This window comes from Danio rerio, chromosome 3 (assembly GCF_052040795.2).
Source record: "Danio rerio strain M-AB ecotype USA chromosome 3, GRCz13ab, whole genome shotgun sequence".
In the NCBI taxonomy this organism is placed as follows: Eukaryota; Metazoa; Chordata; class Actinopteri; order Cypriniformes; family Danionidae; genus Danio; species Danio rerio.
The window spans coordinates 61,105,934-61,130,620 of NC_141023.1; the positions used below are offsets into that span (position 1 = coordinate 61,105,934).

Here is a 24,687-nt window from a genome sequence, read left to right on the forward strand (position 1 = left end):
AAAGAGGTCAAGAGAAAAGGCACAAAGGCAGTTTGTGGAACCGCACCTGTGAATTTGGTGATTCTTTTCAGCATCTGCTAGCAAAGGTAAATGTTGTTCAGATTTATATACTTAAGATGGCATATACATATTTTAAATGGCTATATATGCATACTTATTTACTTTTTCAATACACGTTTTAAGTCAATGTGACAAGTGACCCATGACATCAATTTAATCTAACTTAAAAATTTAAGGCAAACAGTAATGTGATTACAGTATTATTACAATACATAATTGCTTCTTCTTCTTTTTTCTTTTTAAAGGAGCAGAGATGATTCTTCAATACTTGTCATTCTCATTGCTGCTCTTTTGTTTCTTTCCACAAGGTAAATAATTTCACCATCTTAAATATTGTACATGCACTCTTTACTGTAATTGGGCTGGCTTGTCATGGATTGCAATGGCTGAGATTTAACTTCTATCTATCTATCTATCTATCTATCTATCTATCTATCTATCTATCTATCTATCTATCTATCTATCTATCTATCTATCTATCTATCTATCTATCTATCTATCTATCTGTCTGTCTGTCTGTCTGTCTGTCTGTCTGTCTGTCTGTCTGTCTGTCTGTCTGTCTGTCTGTCTGTCTGTCTGTCTGTCTGTCTATTATCTATCTATCAATTTACCTCTGTCTGTCTGTCCATCTATCCATCCATCCATCCATCCATCCATCCATCCATCCATCCATCTATCATCTTTCCATCAATCTACCTCTATCTATCTATCTATCTATCTATCTATCTATCTATCTATCTATCTATCTATCTATCTATCTATCTATCTATCTATCTATCTATCTATCTATCTATCTATCTATCTATCTATCTATCTATCTATCTATCTATCTATCTATCTGTCTGTCTTTCTATTGTTTTTGTCTGTCTGCCTGCCTGCCTATTCATCTATCCAATCTATCTAATCTCTCTGTCTGTCTGTCCGTCCTTTTTTAAACTGTTTCAAACTGTCTATGTATTTGTCTGTCTGTCTATCCATTTTCAAATATTTTTGTCTGCCTGTCTGTCTATCTCTCCTTTTCTATCTATCTATCTATCTATCTATCTATCTATCTATCTATCTATCTATCTATCTATCTATCTATCTATCTATCTATCTATCTATCTATCTATCTATCTATCTATCTATCTATCTATCGTCTGTCTGTCTGTCTGTCTGTCTGTCTATCTTTCTATCTATCTATCTATCTATCTATCTATCTATCTATCTATCTATCTATCTATCTATCTATTATCTATCCATCAATTTACTTGTCTGTCTGTCTGTCTGTCCATCCATCCATCCATCCATCCATCCATCCATCTATCTATCATCTTTCCATCAATCTACCACTGTCTGTCTATCTATCTATCTATCTATCTATCTATCTATCTATCTATCTATCTATCTATCTATCTATCTATCTATCTATCTATCTATCTATCTATCTATCTATCTATCTATCTATCTATTGTCTGTCTGTCTGTCTGTCTGTCTGTCTGTCTGTCTGTCTGTCTATCTATCTATCTATCTATCTATCTATCTATCTATCTATCTATCCATCCATCCATCCATCCATCCATCCATCATCTTTCCATCAATCTACCACTGTCTGTCTGTCTATCTATCTATCTATCTATCTATCTATCTATCTATCTATCTATCTATCTATCTATCTATCTATCTATCTATCTGTCTGTCTGTCTGTCTGTCTGTCTGTCTGTCTGTCTGTCTGTCTGTCTGTCTGTCTGTCTGTCTGTCTATCTATCGTCTGTCCGTCCGTCCGTCCGTCCATCCATCCATCCATCCATCCATCCATCTATATATCATCTTTCCACCAATCTACCTCTGTCTGTCTATCTATCTATCTATCTATCTATCTATCTATCTATCTATCTATCTATCTATCTATCTGTCTGTCTGTCTGTCTGTCTGTCTGTCTGTCTGTCTGTCTGTCTGTCTGTCTGTCTGTCTGTCTGTCTGTCTGTCTGTCTGTCTGTCTATCTATCTATCTATCTATCTATCTATCTATCCTTTTTCAAACTGATTTAAACTAAATAGAATATTGCCAAGTCTTTGTCAAGCCAACATTAAAATTTGTCTTGACAAACTTTACTGTCTAGTTTAAATAATGTTATTATAATTCACATACAGATAAAAAAGTTATAATTACAAAGTTACATTTCTTTTTGTGGCTTGATTTGTTGTAGTAGTAGTAGTAGTTGTTGTTGTTGTTGTTGTTGTTGAATGAATAAAAATAAACCTTTATAAAGTAAAGATGCTTAAATTTTTATTCAGAAAAATGCTAAGCAAAAACCATATTATCAGCATGCAAAATTGTGATATTTAATTATTTAAAAAAAATAAACAGAATTAATGAAATAGAGAACGTCTTGTTACTTTGCCTGTGAGTCAGATTTGATCTCATCTGCCATTCTAAACATATGATCAAATTCATAAGCTGCAAAATCATAAGCTGTTCTTCCATTTTCAACTTTGCATGTTTGAAACATTTACTTGAAGCATATTCTCTGTCATTCATTTCTTTTATGTTTTTATTTGGTCCTGCAGTGTTGGCAAATGGTAACTCCACAGACACTTTCTGTGACCGGCGCTGTATGGCAAATGTTATGGTCAAAAAAGAGCTGTTCAGTGGACCACTGAACGATAACTGTACCATCTTAGTAAACATCACTTCCATACAATATGAAACTATGTCTTTTGTAAGTGTGACTTTTTGTCTTCTTTAACATCTGCTTTGTTTGAACAGCACTAATAGTAATACAACTCCAATGTATCTTATGTTTTAGAACACAAAGGAGATGCAAATGACCAGTCGTATCAAGGTAAACCTGGTGAGTAGTCAAGATTTAGATATGAAAAGACACAAATATTCTTAAAGCTTCATCATAGGAACAGGAGTACAGTTATGCTAAATTTTATCCTGTATAATAACATTCTTCTGAATGTAATAATTATTGTATTATGAGTTATATAAAAGACGAACATTACAACTTAGCAACTTACAATTCAGAAAGAACCACCAGAATAATGGTGATCTGATTGCACAATTACAGAAAAAGCAATAGAAACACAATATTCATTCATTCATACGGCTTAGTCCCTTTATTTATCAGGGGTCACCACAGCGGAATGAACCGCCAACTAATCCAACATATGTTTCACACAGTGGGTGCTCTTTCAGCTGCAACCCATGTCTGGGCAACATCCACACACAGGTTCACACACACACTCATACACTATGGACAATTTAGCCTACCCAATTCACCTGTACCACATGTCTTTGGACTGTGGGGGAAACCAGAGCACCCAGAGGAAACCCACATGGGGAGAAGATGCAAACTCCACACAGAAATGCTAACGGGTTCAGCTGGGGGTCGAATTAGCCACCTTCTGAAAGTGCTGAACAAAATTCATTACAATAATCTTCACACAATAAAAGTAAAGGCTGTTTCAATCTTCTGCTCCACAGGAATGGAAGGATCCTGATCTCGGATGGATGCAGGAGAAAGCTAGATATCCAACAATTATTTTGCCTGTTGATAAAATCTGGACTCCACGGCTAGTTTTGGACAATGCGTGAGTTGAGCTTATTTCTAAAGCTGATTTATGGCACATATATTCTACCTATATTAATGATAAGTTTGGAGAAAGAAAGTCAGTAGCTGAAATTGATCACTTACTGTTCTTCTGGTATTGTTAAAATAAAACGCTGAAAAACTTTTTGGGGGCATAAAGCATCAACAATTGTCCTTCCAGTTCATTCATTCATTTTCTTGTCGGCTTTGTCCCTTTATTTATCCGGGGTCGCCACAGCGGAAGGAACCGCCAACTTATCCAGCAAGTTTTTACGCATCGGATGCCCTTCCAGCCGCAACCCATTTCTGGGAAACATCCACACACACATTCACACAAACACACTCATACACTGCAGACAATTAAGCCTGCCCAATTCACCTGTGCCGCATGTCTTTGGACTGTGGGGGAAACCGGAGCACCCGGAGGAAACCCACGCGAACGCTGGGAGAACATGCAAACTCCACACAGAAACGCCAACTGAGCCAAGGCTCGAACCAGCAACCCAGCGACCTTCTTGCTGTGAGGCGACAGCACTACCTTCCTCCGCCACTGCTTCGCCCTGTCCTTCCAGTAACACTCGATAACATATTTCTTTTACAGTAGTTTGTATCTAGTCTTTATTAGCCTTGGCTAAAATGTTAAAACTAAAACTGTGACCACTAGTGGAATGTTTTTATTTATTTTATTGGCTCAATCATTAGACATTTTGCAAATATTACCACTTGTTTGGGTATGCTTATAGAACATTTAAACATAATATTCCCAAAATGTTTGTAAGGGCCTACTCACACTATGCCATCCGTACTGTGCCCAGGCTCGTTTCCCGGATCGTTTGAGAAGTGTGAGTGCGCTGAATCGGGCTCAAGCACGGTTCACTTGGCCGGCCCTGGCCCGGTTGGAAGAGGTGTGCCTGAGCCCGGTTCACTTGGGAAACCCGAAACTGAAAGCGAGACGTGACTTTTAAGGAACTGTTTCATATGGATTTGTTAATAATTCTTACTGTTCAGTGAACGCAAACTGCCGTAGTTTATTAGAGACGCAAACCCCTCACTGCACGACAGCTGCGCGCCTTCAGCAGACCTCCTCATTCCTGCAGCACGAGAGCTTTATGATTGATTATGAGCGCCAAAAGTGGCGGATCTGTTCGGCGAAATATCTGACTGCGTGTCCCCGCATCCCTAAGGACTGTTTGGCGAAATATTTCATGGCATATCAAACGACTGAAACGATATAACTAGAGAAATCTCCACTGTGCTGCTGAGTGAGAGAGCGCTTCTCACTGAACAGCGCAGCAGCGATGACGTAAGCGTGCCGAAGCCCATTTGTGGTGTGAGTGCGGGCCGTTGGGGGAGACGGGAGGGGGGACAAGCGTGCTTTGACCCGGTTCGACGCAACTGTACCTAGTGTGAGTACGGCCTAAGTGTTAAAATTGAATGTTGCAGTAAGGCTCGAATACACTTAAAAATTGGGATTGAAGAAAGAACTGGTGTGAACGTTTTTGGCAAGTAGACACTTAGTGGTCCTTGGTGATTTATAGGTAGAAGTATTTTCGGAGATGGCTATTAAGTCAAGTCAGGTAAAGTCATTTTTATTTCTATAGCATGTCTACAATGTAGATTGTGTTAAAGCAGCTTTACGTAGATAAAGAATAAAAAAACATAATAAATCAGATTGTGAAACACTCCAGGATATCAGACAGGCAGAAGAGTTGTTGTTATAGGCTGGTGTGATTAAAGATTAAAACTTGAATCAGTTTAGTTTCATACAATTGTAAAAGATTATCCACTAAAGGGCAGCTTCACTAACCCCAACCAAGCTAGATAGAAGCAACGGTGGCAAGAATTAAAACCACTAATTACCAAAAGTGGAAATTAAACTTTCTTGGGAGAAAGTAGGCTTGTGTCGTGGTCACACAACAGTTTGAGCATGCAAAATTCTGTTGCATGGCACTGTGAAAAGGGGTAAGATTAAAAAGATGATTAGATATTTAAAAAAAGTGAGTGATTGGTCCATGTTTTCAATTTCTGTACAGAGAGGTCATGTTTGGATCTTCAATTGGTCAGAGGCTTGAGAAGATGAGTGCCTGTTGTTGTATTAAGACTAGATAAAGGAATCTAAACACAGATTTGTATGTCACCGAGGAGGTCATGTTTTGATCTTCAATTGGTCTCACGGAATCACGTGATGTGATTTTGCAGGTCAGAGTTCATCAAGCTTGAACTTTCTAACACAGCGAACTGTTAAACTTGTCGCACAAGCTTGTGTTTCTGGTTTAATGCGTTCGGATGCATATAAATGGTAGTCTATGGGTCGAAAAGTGAAGAGTCAGTCTGGGGACCAGTTCTCCTATGCCAAACCTGAAGGTCCAGAGCTGCAGTCATGACATCAGAGGATCAAGAATGATGAGCAACTGTTGTTGGGAAGCGTGTTGAGACTAGATGAAGGAATCTATACACAGAATCGTATGCCACAGAGGACATTATGTTTTGATCTTCGATTGGTCTCATGGAATCACGTGATGCGATTTCGCAGGTCAAAGCTTAAACTTTCCAAGCGAACTGTGAAACTTGTCGCACAAGCTTGCGTTTCTGGTCTGGTGCAATCGCATGCATATAAATGGAAGGCTATGGGTTGAAAAGTGAAGTGTCAATCTGGGGACCAGTTCTCATATGTCAAACTTAAAGGTCCAGAGCTGCAGTCTTGACATCAGAAGCTTGAGAATGATGAGGTCTGTTGTTGGGAAACGTGTTAGGAGTAGATAAAGGAATCTATACACATATTGATATGCCACCGAGGTCTTGTGCTCTTAACTAATCTATGTCCTCTCTGATTATGTGGGGATGTGTTAAAGTATGCCACCACCATACCTTTTATATGAACCTCTTGATAAGGAAAAACAGACGGACTAACATGAGCATAAATACCATTCAAATTGGCAGTGTCTTTTTGTGAAGTGTTCCTTGCTTTGGTTGTCTTGATTAATGCAGCCTAACAATGACTGGAGGTCCGCAACCCTGTTCTTGGACATCTACCTTCTTGCAGAGTTCAGGTACATCTCCGATCAAACACAACTGAACCAATTAATAAGAACCTGAAGCAGCATTGATCATTTCAGACAGGCGTGTGTGATCAGGGTCGCAACTGAATTTTGCAGGAAGGTAGATCTTCAGGAAGAGGGTTGGTGACCACTGCTCTTTAGAAGTTTTTAGTCTAAATTTGAATTGGCAAAGTGTATCTGCCTCTGAAACTCGACTAGGAAGGATGTTTCAGATATGAAAAGGATCAACTGCCTACAAATGAATTTCGACAATCTGGGAAATGTTCATGCCATGCTGATTTCATCCTTTACAAGGATGAAAAGTAGGAAATATACATAAAAATATATATTTTTTTATATTTAAAAACAATCTACAGAGTAATTGCTAAAAATTAGACTCTGTTTCTTAGTATCATAATTTCTCACAATATGTGCCCTCAGAATAGACACAACAGTGGAGCCCTACACGCATGATGTTCAGGTGAGGAGGGATGGCGTCGTGGACCATGCACTTATATTGTTCACGACGGTGAGCTGTGAAATCAACCTGTTCACCTATCCTTTTGTATCAGGATCCTGTCCTGTGGCCATCAATGGTTGGACAGAGAAAGGTAAGACTGAAATACCCAAATTATTTGTAAAGCAGACTGAAGCTATTTGTTTTTAGACAGACATTATTATTACGTCATTTTCTTTAGGTCATTTTTTAATGTCCTTTTCTTTTAAATCCAGGTTGTTCACTCAAACTTGACATTTCTGATGATGTGACTTTGGTTGGCGGTGATCGAGGAGAGTGGAAGACTACAGGTGTGAAAAAAATAGTGGATCCATCGCACCGCGTTTATCTTGAAGTAACTCATCTATTCAATTCTAAACCTCTGATTGACATGATTGAGTTTAGAGAGCTTGTCAGTCCTAAAGCAGAGAAAAGCCTTATGCCCCATTCACACGGGGCTTCAGCGTCAACGCTTGACTGAAGGCGTGTCTGAAGTTGGGGCTGAAGCGATCGTCATAGAAGCATCAGCCAATGAAATTCAGTCAGCAATAGGCCACTGTCTGAGCTGGTGTATTTGCATACAGCGATCTGATTGGCTGACGCTTCCATCGGCGATTGAAAAGTTGAGCTAGTCCCAACTTCTGCAGCGTGCAAAGCTTCCAAAGCGGCGCCGACGGATCCACAATGCAGTTCGGCAACGCCCGACGTCACCCATTCAAAGTGAATGGGAAGCGTTGACTCTGACGCCCCGTGTGAATGGGGCGTTAGACTAACCAGATACAGAGACAACCAGAAGCTGATGGCTTTAACCCTCTGGGGTCGAAGACCGCGTATACGCGTTTTGACCTGTGGTGTCGTCAAACTGCTGAAATGAACTTAAATTACACTTTCAGTTTTGATCGTACAGATAAGATCAATACATCAATCGAATCTGTTATGTGTCTACTTTTTGTTGTGTACACTCACAACAACAACAACAAACCTGTGTGCTTTTGCAAAATAAGGAAAACAAACAGTGTAGGCCAGTGGTTCTCAAACTTTTTTCTATCAAGTACCACCTTAGAAAAACATTGTCTCTCCAAGTACCACCAAAATGAGCTGCATTGAAATACCGTAGCGTAGTTGGACCAGTAAAGCAGCTAAAACTCTGCACAGTTAAAAAACCTGGCAGATTACCTCAGAAATATAGCCTATATATAATATATAGCATATTATATACATCATTTTTAATAAATTTTGAATTATATGTAGCATGTATATGACATATTTCATTCCTCCGTGTACCACTAGAAGGAAGCCCGCGTACCACTAGTGGTACACGTACCACAGTTTGAGAACCACTGGTGTAGGCAATCTCTCTTTTCTCTCTCCGCGAACTGCTTTTAGAAGTGCATCTAAAAGATGCGCTGAAACTCTGTGAAAACAAAACGCACAAAGATGAGACATGTATCTCTAGAAAGCTTGATGGGTCTAGTTTTAAATGCAGCTATGCATTTAAACATTACTTGATGAAGTTATCAGTATGAAACCAACGATATGTCTAGTTTCTCAGTCTGATCTCATTAGTTTTAATGCGACCACGCCCACGAGGCATTGTTATTACAAGCTTCTGAAGACGCGTGCAGACTGTGATTAAAAATGAAAGGAAACTCGGCAAATACTCATCAAAGATGATGATTTATGACATCTATATGAACCTTGATATGTCTACTTTTGTATTAACCAATTCAAGTTGTAAACAAATAATCTCTTTTCATGCAATACGTATAAAAGTAAGTACTGTAAAGTAAGTGATTCTTCTATATCGCCTCAACGTGATCCCGCCTCTCAGTGAGCACGCTGTTCATATGTAAATTTCCAGATTTGAAAACAATAGTGGTAAAGGACCAGTGGCAAAGTAGGTAAGAAGTGCTCCGAGTTTGCTCAGTAATGCGAGTAATGTTGGTCTGTGTCATGCCGACAAACGACGGTGAAGATGTAGCCTTCAACTTCACAAATATGTATTAAAACGCTACAAAACTGCACCAAGAAATAATCCTGCGTCTGTCAGTCTCCACTGATATCAAGAAGAAGGCCAGGGGTTACAGTGAAATACTGCCTTTTTTTTCCTGCGATCATCTGCAAGGTACATTTCCTAAGTTTCCTTTGTAAGTTTATTCTTTAAATAATTTCTGTGAATACCGAATGATAGGATGATCACTTGCGCCAAAAGCTGTTGTGATGCACGCGACTGTTTAAAAGATTTTAATGATACTGAACCGATCTGAGGCGAGGCAGTGAATGAAGAAAGTGAATGAATGAATGAATCAACCGATCTGGAACTGTTGTTTTTTTACCAGATCTTTCTAGTGACCCTAAGTAAAGCTTTAAGATGGGGTCAGTGTATTAATCAAAATCTTAAAATGACCTGAAACTGTTCATCCATGGTTTCACTGTCAGCAAGCAAACATTTAGTAATCTGACAAAAAAAGAAATTGCAAACATTAGAATAAATACAAAAATGAAAAACATCAAATAAATACAATTTTATTCTAAATACAATATTATAATTCACAGAAATTGAATTAAGTAATCAACCCTCAGTACTCTTTTTTTTACACTGCATGAATTAAATATATAAAGTGCCACTTCAGAGTTTGTGCAATTCTTGCAGATTTTTTGAAAATGTGAATGTGACGTAAAAGAGAACAAAAAACAACTGGATGCTAGTGCAAATATAAATGTCTATTGAAGAATACAGTTGTAGCTGCACATCGAGGGTGTCTCAATCCCTTGCTGTTGTGGTGGTAACGGTTGATAGCGGCTGGTATCCATTTTAATAATTGAATTTGAGTGCCTCAGTTGTGCTATGTGTGACCAGATGGTTCTCACAATAGTACAGCCACTGCTAGAAAGCATTCAAATATGCAGAAATTGAAGCTTTTGCAGAGGGGAAATTTACTCGGCTATGTTTTTGTGAAGTACCAGTAAGCATATGAGTCCCAGATGACAAAGCAAAAAGGCAGAGGAAAACAAACTGGCAGGAAAAGCAGTGAACAAAACTAGGAGATCTGATGGAGCTGATACTAGACATAGCTCAATGCCTGAAGTTTTTATTCAGTGCTATGGGACTAGAGCCATCTCTGGAAAAAAAAATCAGGGGCAAAAGTTAGCACTGCACTGTGCTCTAGGCTGAAATCTTTATTGCACGCCGCTTGGCGACAGGATCTGTCACTGGAAAACACACAGGGGCTGAAGTCAGCACTCTGATGCACCTACAGCTGAACACGGAGAGAACATGCAAACTCCACACATAAATGCCAACTGAGCCAGCCAGGACTCAAACCAGCGATATTCTTGCTGTGAGGTGACAGTGCTAACCACTGAGCTACTAAGTTAACCCTGTGGAGTTAAACAAGTTGATTTAAACAAATCAAGGATAAACGGTTGGTGTTAGTGATATGACCTTGATAAACTGCGCACAAGTGTTCTCATTAATGCATTTCCTTTTAGCAAAGACACATCTTTCCTCAGTGGTTGGAGTGATCAATATATCAAAGAAAATCCAAATTTGTTTAGACAGTGCTACATCCCTAACAACAGTGAATGAAATGTTTAGACCCTTATGGCCTGTTTCCACTGGGTGGTATGGTATGGTACCGCTTTTATGATGGTTTCCATTGTCAAAAGGTGCCAACAAGCGAACTGTACCTTACCACTTTTGGGGTACCACTTGCAAAGGGTACCTAGCACAAGAAAAGGGTACCAAATGCAGACCTAGACGCGAAGCTGAACGCTAATAGTTTACAGCAGGGGTGTCCAAACTCGGTCCTGGAGGGCCGGTGTCCTGCAGATTTTAGCTTCAACTTGCCTCAACACACCTGCAAGGATGTTTCTACACTGCAAAAAATGCTTTTCTTATTTAAATTTTTTGTCTTGTTTCAAGTCCAAATATCCAAAAATTATCTAATCAAGAAGCATTTTCTAGACAAGCAAAACATATTGTCTCGTTTCGAGAAATAATAAGCCAATATTAAGTGAGTTTTTCTTCAAAACAAGTAAAATGATCTGCCAATGGGGTAAGCAAAATAATCGTGTTTTTCCTTTTGACTTAATATTAATTTAATTTAATCAAGTAGAGCCGCAATCATTGACTAGAAGTGAGTTTTTGTTAAGTGATTGGATGTTTAAAAGTGCCAATTTAACTGTTTTAGTTACTGTCCCTACAGCAGACGAGTGATAATCTCCCGTAAATTGCGCGTCTCCCTCCCAGTCCTCAAATAAGGCCCCGTTTACACTAGTGCATTTCAGTTTTAAAACGGCGTTTTAGAATGAAAATGATCCGCGTCCACACTACCGTTTCACCCAGCGTTTTTGAACAGCTGTCCGTCCACACCCAAACGCCGAAAACGCACATCACGTGACCACGCACACACTCTCTCTAGGATACGCTGCAGCCTATCTACCCAGATAAGAGCTGTGCTAGTCGGAGTGTTCATCAAGGATCTCCCGCTGGATCTAATCTCACTATATTTATTAAACGTGATATTTCATTCATCTAGTTGTCTATATCTAACAACATATTCCCCAACTTTGGTCAATGGAATCTATTACTTGTTCTCTGTAACGCTAGGCTACTTAATATTGAGGAAAAGCCCCAATCAGATAGGCGAATGTCTGCAGCCCCGCCTCCGTTTTCAGATGTCTCCGTTTTCCCTCATCCACACTGAGACGGAGCAGCTGCGTTTAGGATGAAAACGGCCTTTTCAGTGTTTCCAAAACGCTCCGTTTTCGGCGCTCGAAAACTCCGACGTAGTGTGGACGGATGGCGTAACCGTAGCAAAACTTATGCGTTTTCAAACAAAAACGCAGTAGTGTAAACGGGGCCTAAGTTGCAGACCCTTCTCACCTCTCCCCACCGGATCCCTCATCGATCTTCAGACACGTCACGCGCACTCAACCAACCCCCCACCCCCGCTTTTCAGATATTCCATCTAGCATAACTCCCGCATCCTACCGCAAATTGCGACACTCTCGCCGGGGAATGACTATTCTCAACTTGGGATGTCTGCTACAGTAGTCTCAGATCTACATTTCATCGGCACCAGATTTGAATGATTTGCTACACGACTTGAAAAAGCCTTAGACTTTCATATAAAAAACAGACATCAGCCTAGAAAAAGCTACAGGCACAGCTTGTTTTGTTCACATTTGAAAAAGATGCTATTATCAAAAGCCCCTTTCACACAGTGATACCGGTAAATATATGGAAAATTTCCGGAATGACTTAACCGGTATATTCAAAAAATCGATGTTCACACAGGCGAGGACGTTACGGAATTTTTCCGTAAAAGACTGTTCACACATCCATTCCAAAATACCGGTAAATTCTGACATCATTCACCAGATATGACCTCTAAACAGCTGCGCTTGTGTTTGTAAACATTTGACTACATCACAAACTCTGTGGATGGATCAGTATTGTGAACAACTTCGATGAAAACATATAGAGAAACACTTTCGCATGTCGAGATGTACATGATATGTGTGTGTGCCCATGGGCTGTTTCATAGGCACAACCAAAGCTTGAAGGTAAACAAACAACGGCTTATCATAAGCATCTTATCGATAATTAATTACATGGTTGGCATTAAGATGAATATATAAACATTATCTGACTAATTTCTAGCAGCTAAATGTGTTTGTAAAAATATTCGAAGGCTTTTTGTGGCGAGGGGGCGTGGCCGAGAGCCGTGGGAACGGAGTGAGGCCACCGCGTAAGTGGATACACCTGCGGTGCGCACCTGCCTCGGATCCCACGGAAGGAGCACTGGACCATAAAAGGAGGACCGATGGCAGAGGAAGCCGGGAGAGGACCGGGCCCGGGCATATTGTTTTACTTTTGCTTTCAGTTTGACGGCAGTCTCCGTGAGGAGCTGCCGTCCGTTTGTTTTGGTTTAGACGGCAGTCTCTGTGAGGAGCTGCCGTCATTGTTATTAATAAATATTTTAAACCTGCGTCGGTTCTCCGCCTCCTTCTTCCCGGTGGCCAAAGGGCCGTAAACTTCATTACAGTGGTGCCGAAACCCGGGAGAAGGAGGGACGCGTTGTCCAGATGCCCTCGCCGCTGAGAGAGGGGGCAAGTGTTCTGGAGTTAACCCGAGTGGGGGAGAAACCCGTCCGTCTGCCCAGAGTGCCGGGGCGGCCTGAGGCTGGCGAGGAAAGGATCTGCCTGCTGCCGTCTCCCAGCATGGGGAGGAGCAGGGGACGCGGGGCTCATCGCCGGAAGGGAAAGTGCTGAAGGGAGCCATCCCACAGAACCCGGGGGAGTCGCTGCGATCCGCCATGATGCCGTAGCCTGCATCCATCCACCGAAGCGGGAGCGGAGCAGGAGACCAGAAATGCCGCCAGCCAGCCAGGAGAACCGCCGCTGGACGCCAGAAGACGGACGGGTGGATAGATTCCTCCACAGGGCTCCTAGCACGTCGTCGCATCTCTCAGCTGGTGGAGGACCTAGTGGCAGCGTTTCTGGAGAACCGAACCCCAATTTTTTTTTTTCGTTTTCCTCTCTCCCCTTTCTCGGTCTACTCTGTCTTTCCTCCTTTTTTTCCATCTCCTTTTCTCTCGGCCCATCTCATATAGCTCTCGCGGGTGCTGTGGCGCCAAACCCCCCCGGTGCCCGCGGCCTGTGATGGGAGATGGGGGTATGTGGCGAGGGGGCGTGGCCGAGAGCCGTGGGAACGGGGTGAGGCCACCGCGTAAGTGGATACACCTGCGGTGCGCACCTGCCTCGGATCCCACGGAAGGAGCTCTGGACCATAAAAGGAGGACCGATGGCAGTGGAAGCCGGGAGAGGACCGGGCCCGGGCATATTGTTTTACTTTTGCTTTCAGTTTGACGGCAGTCTCCATGAGGAGCTGCCGTCCGTTTGTTTTGGTTTAGACGGCAGTCTCCGTGAGGAGCTGCCGTCATTGTTATTAATAAATATTTTAAACCTGCGTCGGTTCTCCGCCTCCTTCTTCCCGGCGGCCAAAGGGCCGTAAACTTCATTACACTTTTATTCTCATAAACCGCACGGACGTGAATGCGTCTGACTGTTCTGATTGGCTAAAGCAGACGTCTCACGTCAGCACGTTCTAGACGTGCACGCGCTCTTTCCGGCAATCTTCCTTCTGCATTCACATTCTGGCAAATTACCAGTAATGTTACAACTTCTCTTTCCGGAAAATAGCCAGAACGAAATTGTCGGAAATTGCCGGTAATTTTCCGGAAAGGTGTGTATGTGTGAAAGGGGCTAAAGTGTGCACCCGACACATCACTAAAAGCTAATGTATTTAACAGCTAAAGACAGGAGGTTGTCAAGGGCCCTGGCACTGTGGAAGAGGCCAGAGGGTGCTCACAGGTGGAGGGTCAGGTGGGTGCAGAGGTTGTTGTGGAGCTCACCACTTTTTAGCTGTTATCTAGAGCTGGAGCAATGGAGTGTGAGAGTTTAGTTCCGAGCAAGTTCCTCCATTTTCTGTGAGAAACTCAAAGAGGGCTATGGAGATATGGATAGTGTGTCTGGTGATAAAGGCTGTGGCTCTTGTTTTATCGGCCACTGAAATATGTTGACTTGGCTGCTTTCCTGGAGATCATCCTTGAGTCTTGAAGCTGTTCTAATATGTCACAGTCTATCTAAGGGGAGCTCATTGTGCAGGGTATGAGCAGTGTCTATTGTGTCCATAAGCAGTGGTTTTTGTGACTGCATGGTTTTATTGATGTCTTTATGAAATGTGTCAGCTATATGTCCACTCAGGTGCTGACATGAAGTGCTGTGGTCATTCGGACACTCCTGGTTCATGTCTGTGTCTTTTAAGTTGATTTCGGTCAAAGACGTTAGAATCAAAGAGCTTAGAATGACCAAGAGGCGACACTCTAGTGTAATTTGGGAAACAGCCACTAGAGGGTGTGATGGCTATTTTGAAATGTAAACTCCAATAGGACAACAGCGGATTATAAGTCTGTAAAATAAACTATTAAAAGTGCTGATGATTGTGATAATAAGTGTTGTATTGTCGTCTTTCAGGTTGTATCTAAGATTTATTGCGCTTTTTAAATAGATAAATAAAAAACAAAGCAGCTGCTCGCCATCGCGACAGTAATGAGATCCAATGGACGGCCGATCACTTTCACTCTAAAATGGCGTAATCCAGGGCTGTTGCTGGGCGCTGCTGTTGCAATGGAACATTCTATTGAGTGTCGCCTCTTGGTCATTTGAAGCTCTTTAATAGAATACACAAGACATGTCACTCGTATACTTTTGAATAGGGAAAACTGTAACTGTCAATATGGTGAGAAGCCCCGCCTTCTAGTGCAGGAGCCAATCAGCGATTGCTATATGGCGAATAAAGCCTGCCTTCTAGTACAGTTACCAATTGGCAATCGCTATAGATTGAGATTCTCCGGGGGAGGGGCTTGGACCAGACGTGACTTTCTTCAGATTTTGTGTGATACGAACATTTAGAAACTAAACTAAAGAGTTGTTGTTTAAATGTATTGGTCATTCGAAATGTGAAATGTAATTGAAAGCTTGCAAAGCAGTTTTGGATAATTTGATGTTTCCCCTTTCAGACAGAATGCCCAAGCATACTGCCCAAGAAGCTTTTCAAAGATGGCCGCCAAGTAAATTGATTTACCCTAAAGGGACTTGGTTAAGTGGCACATAGAGCAGACGGATGATGGAGGGTGAAGTACACTGTATATTGTTCCTTTTCACTTTTGCACCAAGTTTGTTTGGATGGAGGCCATCTGATGTAAACAATAGTCTTTAAATCTAAAAGAGAATAAAGTTGTCAATTGAAGCCCTTTAATCTTAGAAAGTTTAACAATCTGAATTTTTAATATATGGTTTTGATATAAGCAGTAACTTCAGACACAAAACTAGTATGAAATGTGCACAAAAAATAACATGTGCTTTTAATAATGAGGTACTTTTGATAGAGAAATTTAATATTTAATAATTTTTTTTTAAGTATGTGTCTCAGAGTTTGACCTGTGGCTAAGTTGGAGTTTGGAGGTGAACTCAAATGCTTATAGCCTTAAACTCTGTAGTTTAGAGATTTGGGGGAGCAAGTATAACACCTGTTCTGCTTGTTTGGGCGAGGGGTGCTGCGTAATATAATACAAATGGCTACAAATATTTTAATTGCCATTGTACACGATTCCTATTTAAGTTACTAAATAATAAATTTTTTATTACTGTATAGTAACTGAGGTATGGCTTGAGGAAGGAATGCACAGATCTATAATGACAACAATTGAAATACTTTCCTAAACTTTTATGCTAATTTAAGACATAATAAACTGTATTAAAGACTACTCATTAGTGGCCAGCGGTGTCATGTTTGCCGAATATTTTGCCTTCATTCTCTTTTGTCAGAGACCTTTCACACTTGTTTTGTTTCAAAACTATGAGACAGTTATAAAAGTAAAATTTGGTAACACTCATCCTTCTCTCTAAAACGCAATCTGAAGTTTATAGGGCTGTTTACAACTGGTCGCTTTATGTTTTCTCAAGTTGGATAGCTAGATGATTTGGGAAAATGGTTCCATTTACATTTGGCCACATAAATGTATCTCCACTAAACAGATAAGATTCTGATCTTCAAATCCCATGCTATATGCAAAGTTAACTAGGTTATGTCGACTAAAGCGTCAGATACACTGCATTTTATTCAAGTATTATTATCTACAGAAATGTAAGCTTAATACGTTATTTGCCATACAAATTATTTCATACGCAGGCTGCAAAATATTATAACAATCGCTCAAGGCAGGCTCTGCTATTTTTTCAATTTTTTTGTGCAGATACGTGCAAGACATCTTTCCAAACTCAATTTAAAAGAATTTACATTTATGTTTGTATAACCTACCCTCACAAAATCTGTCGATCTGTGCTTTTGAAAACACTATTGGTTGGGTTTAGGGAAGGGGGAGGGTGGTCAGTCGATCGGTCAATCAGGCAGTTGACGGCGACTTCTAGTGGATTTACGTCACAACAGCAGGCAAGAATGGCTCTCGCGAGAGAAATTTGAGATCTGAAAAAGCACATACAGCTGCTTCTGGTGGATTTGTGAAAACAAAAACTTAAAATAAAAAATAACGTAGATCCTGGGATGTATTTGGTGCTTTCAGAAATGTATATAGTGGTACATTTTCAGAATAAGCCTGGGTTGACATTATGACCTGTCCAGTGTCAACTGTAATGCTTTTCAGACCCCCTCCTAAAGTAGTTTGAGCGATCAGATTTATATCTGCCTTGAATTAATTTCAGAGCCAATGTACACCTGCCCATTGATAAATCAGCTTCTGGTGAGATGCCAGTCTCAGAAAAAAGAGAAAATAATATTTTATCATTTGGATAAACTCATATTGAAGAGAGAATTTAAACTCACATTTGTTTATTAATTAGTGGCGTTGTTAATTGTCACTTGTTTGTACAGGTCTTTCTCTCTATCAACCCATTCGGTGCATTTGTAACCCTGATCCTGCCTAGTGTGCTAATAATGCTGACAGACCTGGGGAGCTTCTCTGTGCCATTTGAAGGAGGAGAACGCAACACTTTTAAGGTCACCTTGGTCCTGAGCTTCACCATGTTCCTCCTCATCCTCAACGATCACCTGCCGAATGGTGGCAACTGTAGTCCTGTCCTCTGTAAGTTAACCAACCAAGATAAATATAGAAAATCATTTTAAATCTGCTTCATTTTAAAATTAAATACTGCAAGTATTGACTTTGGTACCAATCTGTACTGAAATTACTGCACATTTGAAGTATTGGGTGCTAATTTAACATTGGGGAGTCTGTGTCATGTATATCAGTATAGTATAACTTTACATACCACCATAAACTTGAATTGCGGTTGTCAAAAGCACTTTGTTACTAATTGGTACAGAAATTTTAAAAGCGTCCATTAACATTTGAGCGCTGTGGAGTGCGTTCACATGCTAAACAGAAATAGTTGCGATTGGCTGTGAAGATCATCGTCTTACCAATCTTCAACGCTGTTTATCAAGTGCAAACACAGCTGGTTTGTTTATGCGCTGACATATGAGCAATCCGCTGATGTATCGACTGATCGGCGCGGCTTTGAATCACTCCAGTGTTCGTGTATCTGTGTATGCACTGGGTGCAGCGGTGAAGTGTGGTAAACCAATGACCTTCATGGCCATAGTCATATATATTGAGCATGTGAAAACATCAGCACCGATTAGTAGCAAAGTCGATATTTTTGACAACCCTACTACATGATTTTGTGTTGTGTAAAGTTATACTATACTGATCTACATGACACACATGTATATCAAAATTCGCTCCTTTAATAAACAAAATAACTAGTCCATGATCATTCACAATAATGTTTACTTTGTGCGTTTCTGTCCTCTGAAGATTATCACTTCACCTTCTGTCTGACGTGTCTGGTGTTGAGTATACTCATATCAATGGTGCTCACACGTCTATCTGTGGACGACAGCATTCTGATCTGTAGACGATCCGTCAAGGTTCATCCATCAGACCAGAACACCAAAACGCAATCCAACAATTTGGATCAGGAGAAAGGTAGGATGATTTTAAACACCTAGGGGAATAAGAGGTTTGCACACTTGGTCCTGGTAGGCCGTAGTCCTGCAGAGTCTAGCTTATACACATCTGAACCAGCTAATCAAGGTCTTACTAGGTTAAACTTGAATAACGGTGCCCTAACTTGTTCCTGGAGGGTTGGTGCCCTGCTGAGTTTATTACCAACTCCAGTCAGACACAAATGAAGCAGCTAATTGAGTTCTTACTATTCACACTAGCTTTTAGCTTTCCACCTTAACAAAGATTTGATTATCTGGTAGCTGTTGGAGGACCTGATGCACATGCTGAGTGTGTGCCTGTAAAGAGGATGAGAAAATAAGAATATCATCCAGAAACACAAAGAAAAACTTGTTTACCATCTCTCTCAGCACGTCGTTAATTAGGGCCTAGAAGACAGCTGGGGCATTGGTCTGACCAAAGGGTAGGACAGGATATTTAAAGTGCCCCATAGGGGTATTAAAGACTGTCTTCCACTCATCTCCCTCACAAATGCGTATCAAGTGATAAGCGTTATGGAGGTCTAACTTGGTGATAACTTGGTAAGGGGTACCTGGTAAGGGTTTACCGCAGTAGAGGCACAGGCAAGATGGTCTCTCTTTTCTTGAGGCATGAGGCACACAAGTACCATCTGCATGGGCTCAGGATCAGATGAGGCATCCCAGGCTGCAGTGCCTCACTCACGTGCTCTCCCAGTGACCAGAATTAGGACATACCCCACCCTAGATGCCTCTGAGGCATAATGGTGAGGCTGCAGGGCAAAAACTAGAGCACACTGTGATAAAAAGGCCCAACAGGAGTGGGGGTCCTCACTATAGAGAGGAGGATTGTTAGCATAGGGCTCTTGCTCGTGGTGGTGTGAAGTAGCTTGCCTGGGCCTTGCAGCGTTGTGCTGGAACTCTTCGAATCGTGCATTGAGCTCCACCACCTGGGCAGTGAGCATTTCAACCTCACTGGAGGTGATGGTGAGCTGGGTGGCATGCTGACCCAAGAGTGCACCCTGCTGGGCGGGTGCAGTCCGAACCTGGTCCAAACCCGCTAATTCTATAGCGATCCAATCTGGCAATCAACAAGGGGTTAATACTAATTATGTACTAATGAGTTCAATGACGAGTGGGGTGAGACAGTGAAGCACATGGCAAGCTGTCAAAACGCCACGTGCACTGAGAAAACAGACACAAATGACCATGACAACAACATGCAGGTGACAGACCATACCAGAAACATTATAAGCAAAAGTGATGCTGCCATTTTGTTTAATCAACCCCACTGTGGCTGCAGGTAAATGACATACTTCACCTTTGATTATAAAGAATCAATATTTCTGGATGTTAATAAATAAAAAAAAAAGTTTCACACAGGCGATTACACAGATCTTTTTCTCTCCATATGCACCAGACACTTTCCTAAAAAAATAAATGAATAAAATAAACTGCCAAACTAACTTAGACTTGCCATAGCATTATATACGAGTGATGGGTCTTTCTTGAACGTTCGTTCATTTTGAATGAATCTTTAGTATGACTCGGGAAATATGAGTCCTCTCAGGGAGTGATTGGTTTATCCGCGTGTGCGCACATTTGCGCAGGTGGTATCGTTCATTTCAAGTCTTTTGAGTCATTCATCGCAGAAAGGCAGATGCCAGTCATATGCGTTTAGAGCCAATAAAAAGAATTGATCCATTCAACTCTCGAGTCCTCTATAGGGTTTGAGTCATTCGTTCCTCACGGGCCAATCATATGCATTTAAAACCGGATAAAGAATTTATCTGTTCAACTCTCCAGTCCTTTATCGGGTTTGAGTCATTCTGTCGCGTGATGAACGAATGACTCAAGAGCCAGAAGACTTGAAAGGTGAACTAATTATCATGGCTCCTATCGGCTCAGACTATGTACATTGGTTAAGATTATATGTGACTGTCATTGTAACGTGAACGAACCACTGACATTTGAAGACATGAAGAGGTGAGCTGAGCAAAGAGACAACAATACCGTCATAGACAAAAGAGCAGGTAAACATTTAACTATTATTTTCTCCTTCTTATAGTATTCTTTTTTATGACTTATTTGTCGTGTGATCAACCTTATGGGCTAGTTGTAGATGTCTTTGGAAGCAATTTATAACATTTTTATCATATTTTGGCAACTCGAAATGACTCGAAAACTCGATGAACAAGACTCAAAGATCCGAGTCAGTAAAATGATCCGAACCTCCCATCACTATTATATACAGGTATAATATATTTCTGTTCTCTGGTTATTTTAAGTACATCTTTTATCCTCATTTGTAAGTCATTTTAAATAAACGTGTCTGTAAATGAGCAAATGCAATTGAAGCTTTTTTAGATTAGTAAAAAGAACAATGTGGTCTGCTTCAACAGATACTGGTGTGACAACACCGAAGACTGGTGATGTGGCTTCAGAGATCGCAACCCTCCAGGAAACCGTCAACATCTTGGGCAGGATTGATGAAAGAGCAGATCATGTGGAGAAAAAACTGGCATTTGCCAATCGCGTAGACAAATTCGTCTTTGGTTTTTTTATAAGCATCTACATTCTTTATGCGATAACTGTAATCGCTATAACCCAAACTGATATTTGCAAGGTCAATAATCTGGACTTCTGGGATATGTCTAGCAATGCAGATAACAGCTTTGACTACTCCTACACAAATGCCTAGTCCTCTTCACCTGATTGATTGTGTGTGTTTCTGGTGGTGAATATAATCTGATGATATATCTCAAAATGATATGAATCTTGCAAATAAAATTACTGAGTTATTCTCATTTTTAAAGAAATATATAAACCCCATCTACCATAATGTTTATTTCTCACTGCTCTGCGTATATTCTGCATGCGTTTGTAATTTTAATAATATCAACCAGCCCCATTTTCATAATTACGCAACCATAGTTTATAACCATAGTTTTGTTTAATAAATACTGCTAAAAAAAATAATGTCACAGGTTACTATAAGCGATGCTGTTTGTGGAGTTGTTTAATGACCCCTCTGCTGAGATTTTGAGGGATTGAATGTGTTTTATTTCGGTTGATTTAATCTAGGGCTGTGACTGTAGTAGTTTTGCATTTCTCTTCAGTGATTATTGTTTATAGCAAAAAAAATAAACTTAATGAAAATTCAATGTTGAGTGTCAACCTTTCTACCAGTGTTAATCTAAACATATTTAGAAGTTTGGTTCGGGTCGAAATTGAGCCTGTCTGGGGTTCCAGTGGATCTCTAAAACTGCCATCTCCCTGTATCTGTTTTTACTACTTTTGCTCCTGTTTCCTTAACAAATCTAAAGTCCATAATTTCAAAATTAAAACACACTTCTGGCCCTGGCGAAATTGTCCAGCCTCGATTTTATACTTCGCTCTTTGTACCTCTGACCCCGGTCTTGTTCAGTGTTATAAATAAGTTCCTTACGACCGGTACTTTGCCGGCCAGTTTAAAACCCATCTGACTTCAAAAAATAGACCCATTTCCGCCTTACCCTTCATCTTAAAAAGTGTAGAAAAAATTGTACTTAATCAGTTACAAAGTTTTCTATCTCAGACTGGTATCGCTGAGCCTTTTTAATCGGCTCATAGCACTGAATCCGCTCTATTAAGAGTTCTGAGTGACATCTAACTCCACACAGATGCTGGTAATCATGTGGCCTTAATTTTGCTGGATTGATCTGACGCCTTCGATACCATTGGCCACTCTGTGTTATTATCTCGGCTAGAGTCCTGGGTTGGGCTGAGGGGCACAGTGCTGAAATGGGTTAAATCGGTGGTTCTCAAACTTTTTTCATCAAGTACCACCTCAGAAAAAAATTGTCACTCCATGTAGCACCAAAATGAGCAGTATTGAAATACAGTAGTGTAGTAGGCCCAGTAAAGCAGCTACAACTCTGCACAGTAAAACAAACGTGGCAGATTACCTCAGAAATATAGGCTATATGTCATATATGGCACATTATATATAATTTTTGATACATTTTGAAATATATGTAGGTTGTACATGACATATTTCATTCCTCCGCGTACCACTAGAAGGAAGCCCGCCTACCACTACTGGTACACGTACCACAGATTGAGAACGACTGGGTTAAATCAAACATCTCCAACAGGAAGTTTTTTTGTCAAAATTGATAACTTTTCCTCCTGTACGGCACCGTTGACGTGTGGTCTTCCCTAAGGCTCAATTTCATTACCTTCACTCTTCTCTTTCTACATGCTCCCATTATGTTCTATTTTCAGGAAATATGGATAAGCACTTTCATCTTCATGCAGATGATACACAAATCTATCAGTCACTGGACGAATCATCTGTTGTGAACTCCCGGTTACTGTGCCTGGAGGAGGTGAAAGCATGGCTTTCTAAGAATTTTTTATTTTTAAACGAGGGGAAAACAGAGGTTATTATATTTGGGCCCAGTGATTTGTCGGATTGTAAACGGACCAGGTACATAACCTGGGCGTAACATTAGATCAGAACTTAGGAGGGTCAAACGGTCTTGTTCTTAATTCTGTCAGTGTGGAAAACTGTGGTGATATCTTTTAATTAGGTGAATTTTTTCAGCTTTTTTTTTTGGTTTAATCTGTTACACCTTTTATGCTTTCGTATTTTATGTGCCTACTGCTGTTATATGTTTATTTTTTCTGTAAAGCACTTTGTGCGGCCCTGTGTCCCAACTGCTGTATACATGCTATATAAATCAATTGAACTTGAACTAAGTTTCTGGGTAAAAAATTTGTGACTTTTTAAAGTAATTGCATCATGAGTTCATAATAGTCCAAAAAGCATAGATAATATTTATAAATCAGTTTATTCTTCTTTCAGGTTAAAAGACTAATCAGTTTTTATTTTCTATTTTTTTGCATTTCACTCTCACGTTCGTCTATTTCTAAAAGGATTTGAGAAGAACTTCAATAATCCTGTGCAAGTTACTATGATGAGGTCAGGTACATTACTTCAAATATAGCAGCACGGATAGAAGTGAAACCGCTCACACTTTCCACACACCTTTAGACAGCCTTGTAAGGAACGATAGGACATTCAGCAGATTCTGTTCTTCTTTTTGGCAAGTGGCTGTTTGAGAAGGGTATAAACAAAGGTCAGAGCCAGCTCCAAGTGGGTGGGACTTGAGCTCCAAGTGGGCTGTTCAAACCTTCTGGAGTCTTTATTGATCTATTTAAAGTCTTCTACATGACATGGAGTCCAGACTATTGTGTTTTACTAACTTCTAGCATGTTTTATTAACGTCTACACCTACAACAACCCTAAACCCAACCTCACAGTAACCTGTTGTGTTTTAATAACGTCTACACCTACACCAACCTAAACCCAACCTCACAGTAACCTGTTGTGTTTTAGTAATGTATACACCTACACCACAGGTGTCAAACTCAATTCCTGGAGGGCCGAAGCTCTGCACAGTTTAGTTCCAACCCTAATTAAACACACCTGATCAAACTAATTGAGTCCTCCAGGCTGGTTTGAAACCTGCAGGTAAGTGTGTTGAGCAAGGTTAGAACTAAACTGTGCAGGGCTGCGGCCCTCCAGGACCTGAGTTTGACACCCCTGACCTACACCAACCTAAACCTAACCTCACAGTAATCTGTTGTGTTTTAGTTACGTCTACACCTACCAAAACGCTAAACCCAACCCTGCTAAAAAAACAGCTTAAACCAGCCTAGGCTGGTTGGCTGGTTTAGCTGGTCAACCAGGCTGGTTTTAGAGGGGTTTTGGCCATTTCCAGGCTGGTTTCCAGCCATTTTCAGCCTGGTCTTAGCTGGTCAGGCTGGAAAATGACCAGCTAAATCCAGCTAAAACCAGCTTGACCAGCCTAGCCAGGCTGGGAACCCAGCCAAAACCAGCCATGTTCAGCTTAAACCAGGCTGATCCAGCTGGTTTTAGCTGGATTTAGCTGGTCA

The 24,687-nt window shown here is 40.7% G+C and overlaps 2 protein-coding genes across 4 annotated transcripts in view; both read left to right on the forward strand.

Annotated features, from left to right (window-relative positions):
• The window catches only part of prkcab (protein kinase C, alpha, b), a 624,299-nt gene that overhangs the window by 579,599 nt on the left and 20,013 nt on the right, over positions 1 to 24,687 (forward strand). The window lies entirely within an intron of this gene.
• On the forward strand, positions 24 to 23,483 carry LOC141381306 (5-hydroxytryptamine receptor 3A). 3 transcript variants are annotated; one of them, XR_015481364.1, is made up of 11 exons: positions 24 to 86; positions 306 to 368; positions 2,611 to 2,762; positions 2,850 to 2,894; positions 3,533 to 3,639; positions 7,118 to 7,157; positions 7,249 to 7,287; positions 7,409 to 7,527; positions 17,632 to 17,842; positions 18,578 to 18,748; positions 21,147 to 21,907. XR_015481364.1 is itself a non-coding variant. In XM_087245299.1 (10 exons), exons 2-10 carry the CDS (start codon positions 314 to 316, stop codon positions 21,443 to 21,445), a joined length of 1,329 nt encoding a protein of 442 aa, XP_087101425.1. In that variant the 5' UTR covers positions 24 to 86; positions 306 to 313; the 3' UTR covers positions 21,446 to 23,483. The 3 variants fall into 3 exon arrangements, 1 of the variants encoding a protein (XP_087101425.1); XR_015481363.1 differs by having other exon boundaries at positions 7,118 to 7,287; positions 7,409 to 7,483; positions 21,147 to 23,483; XM_087245299.1 differs by having other exon boundaries at positions 7,118 to 7,287; positions 21,147 to 23,483.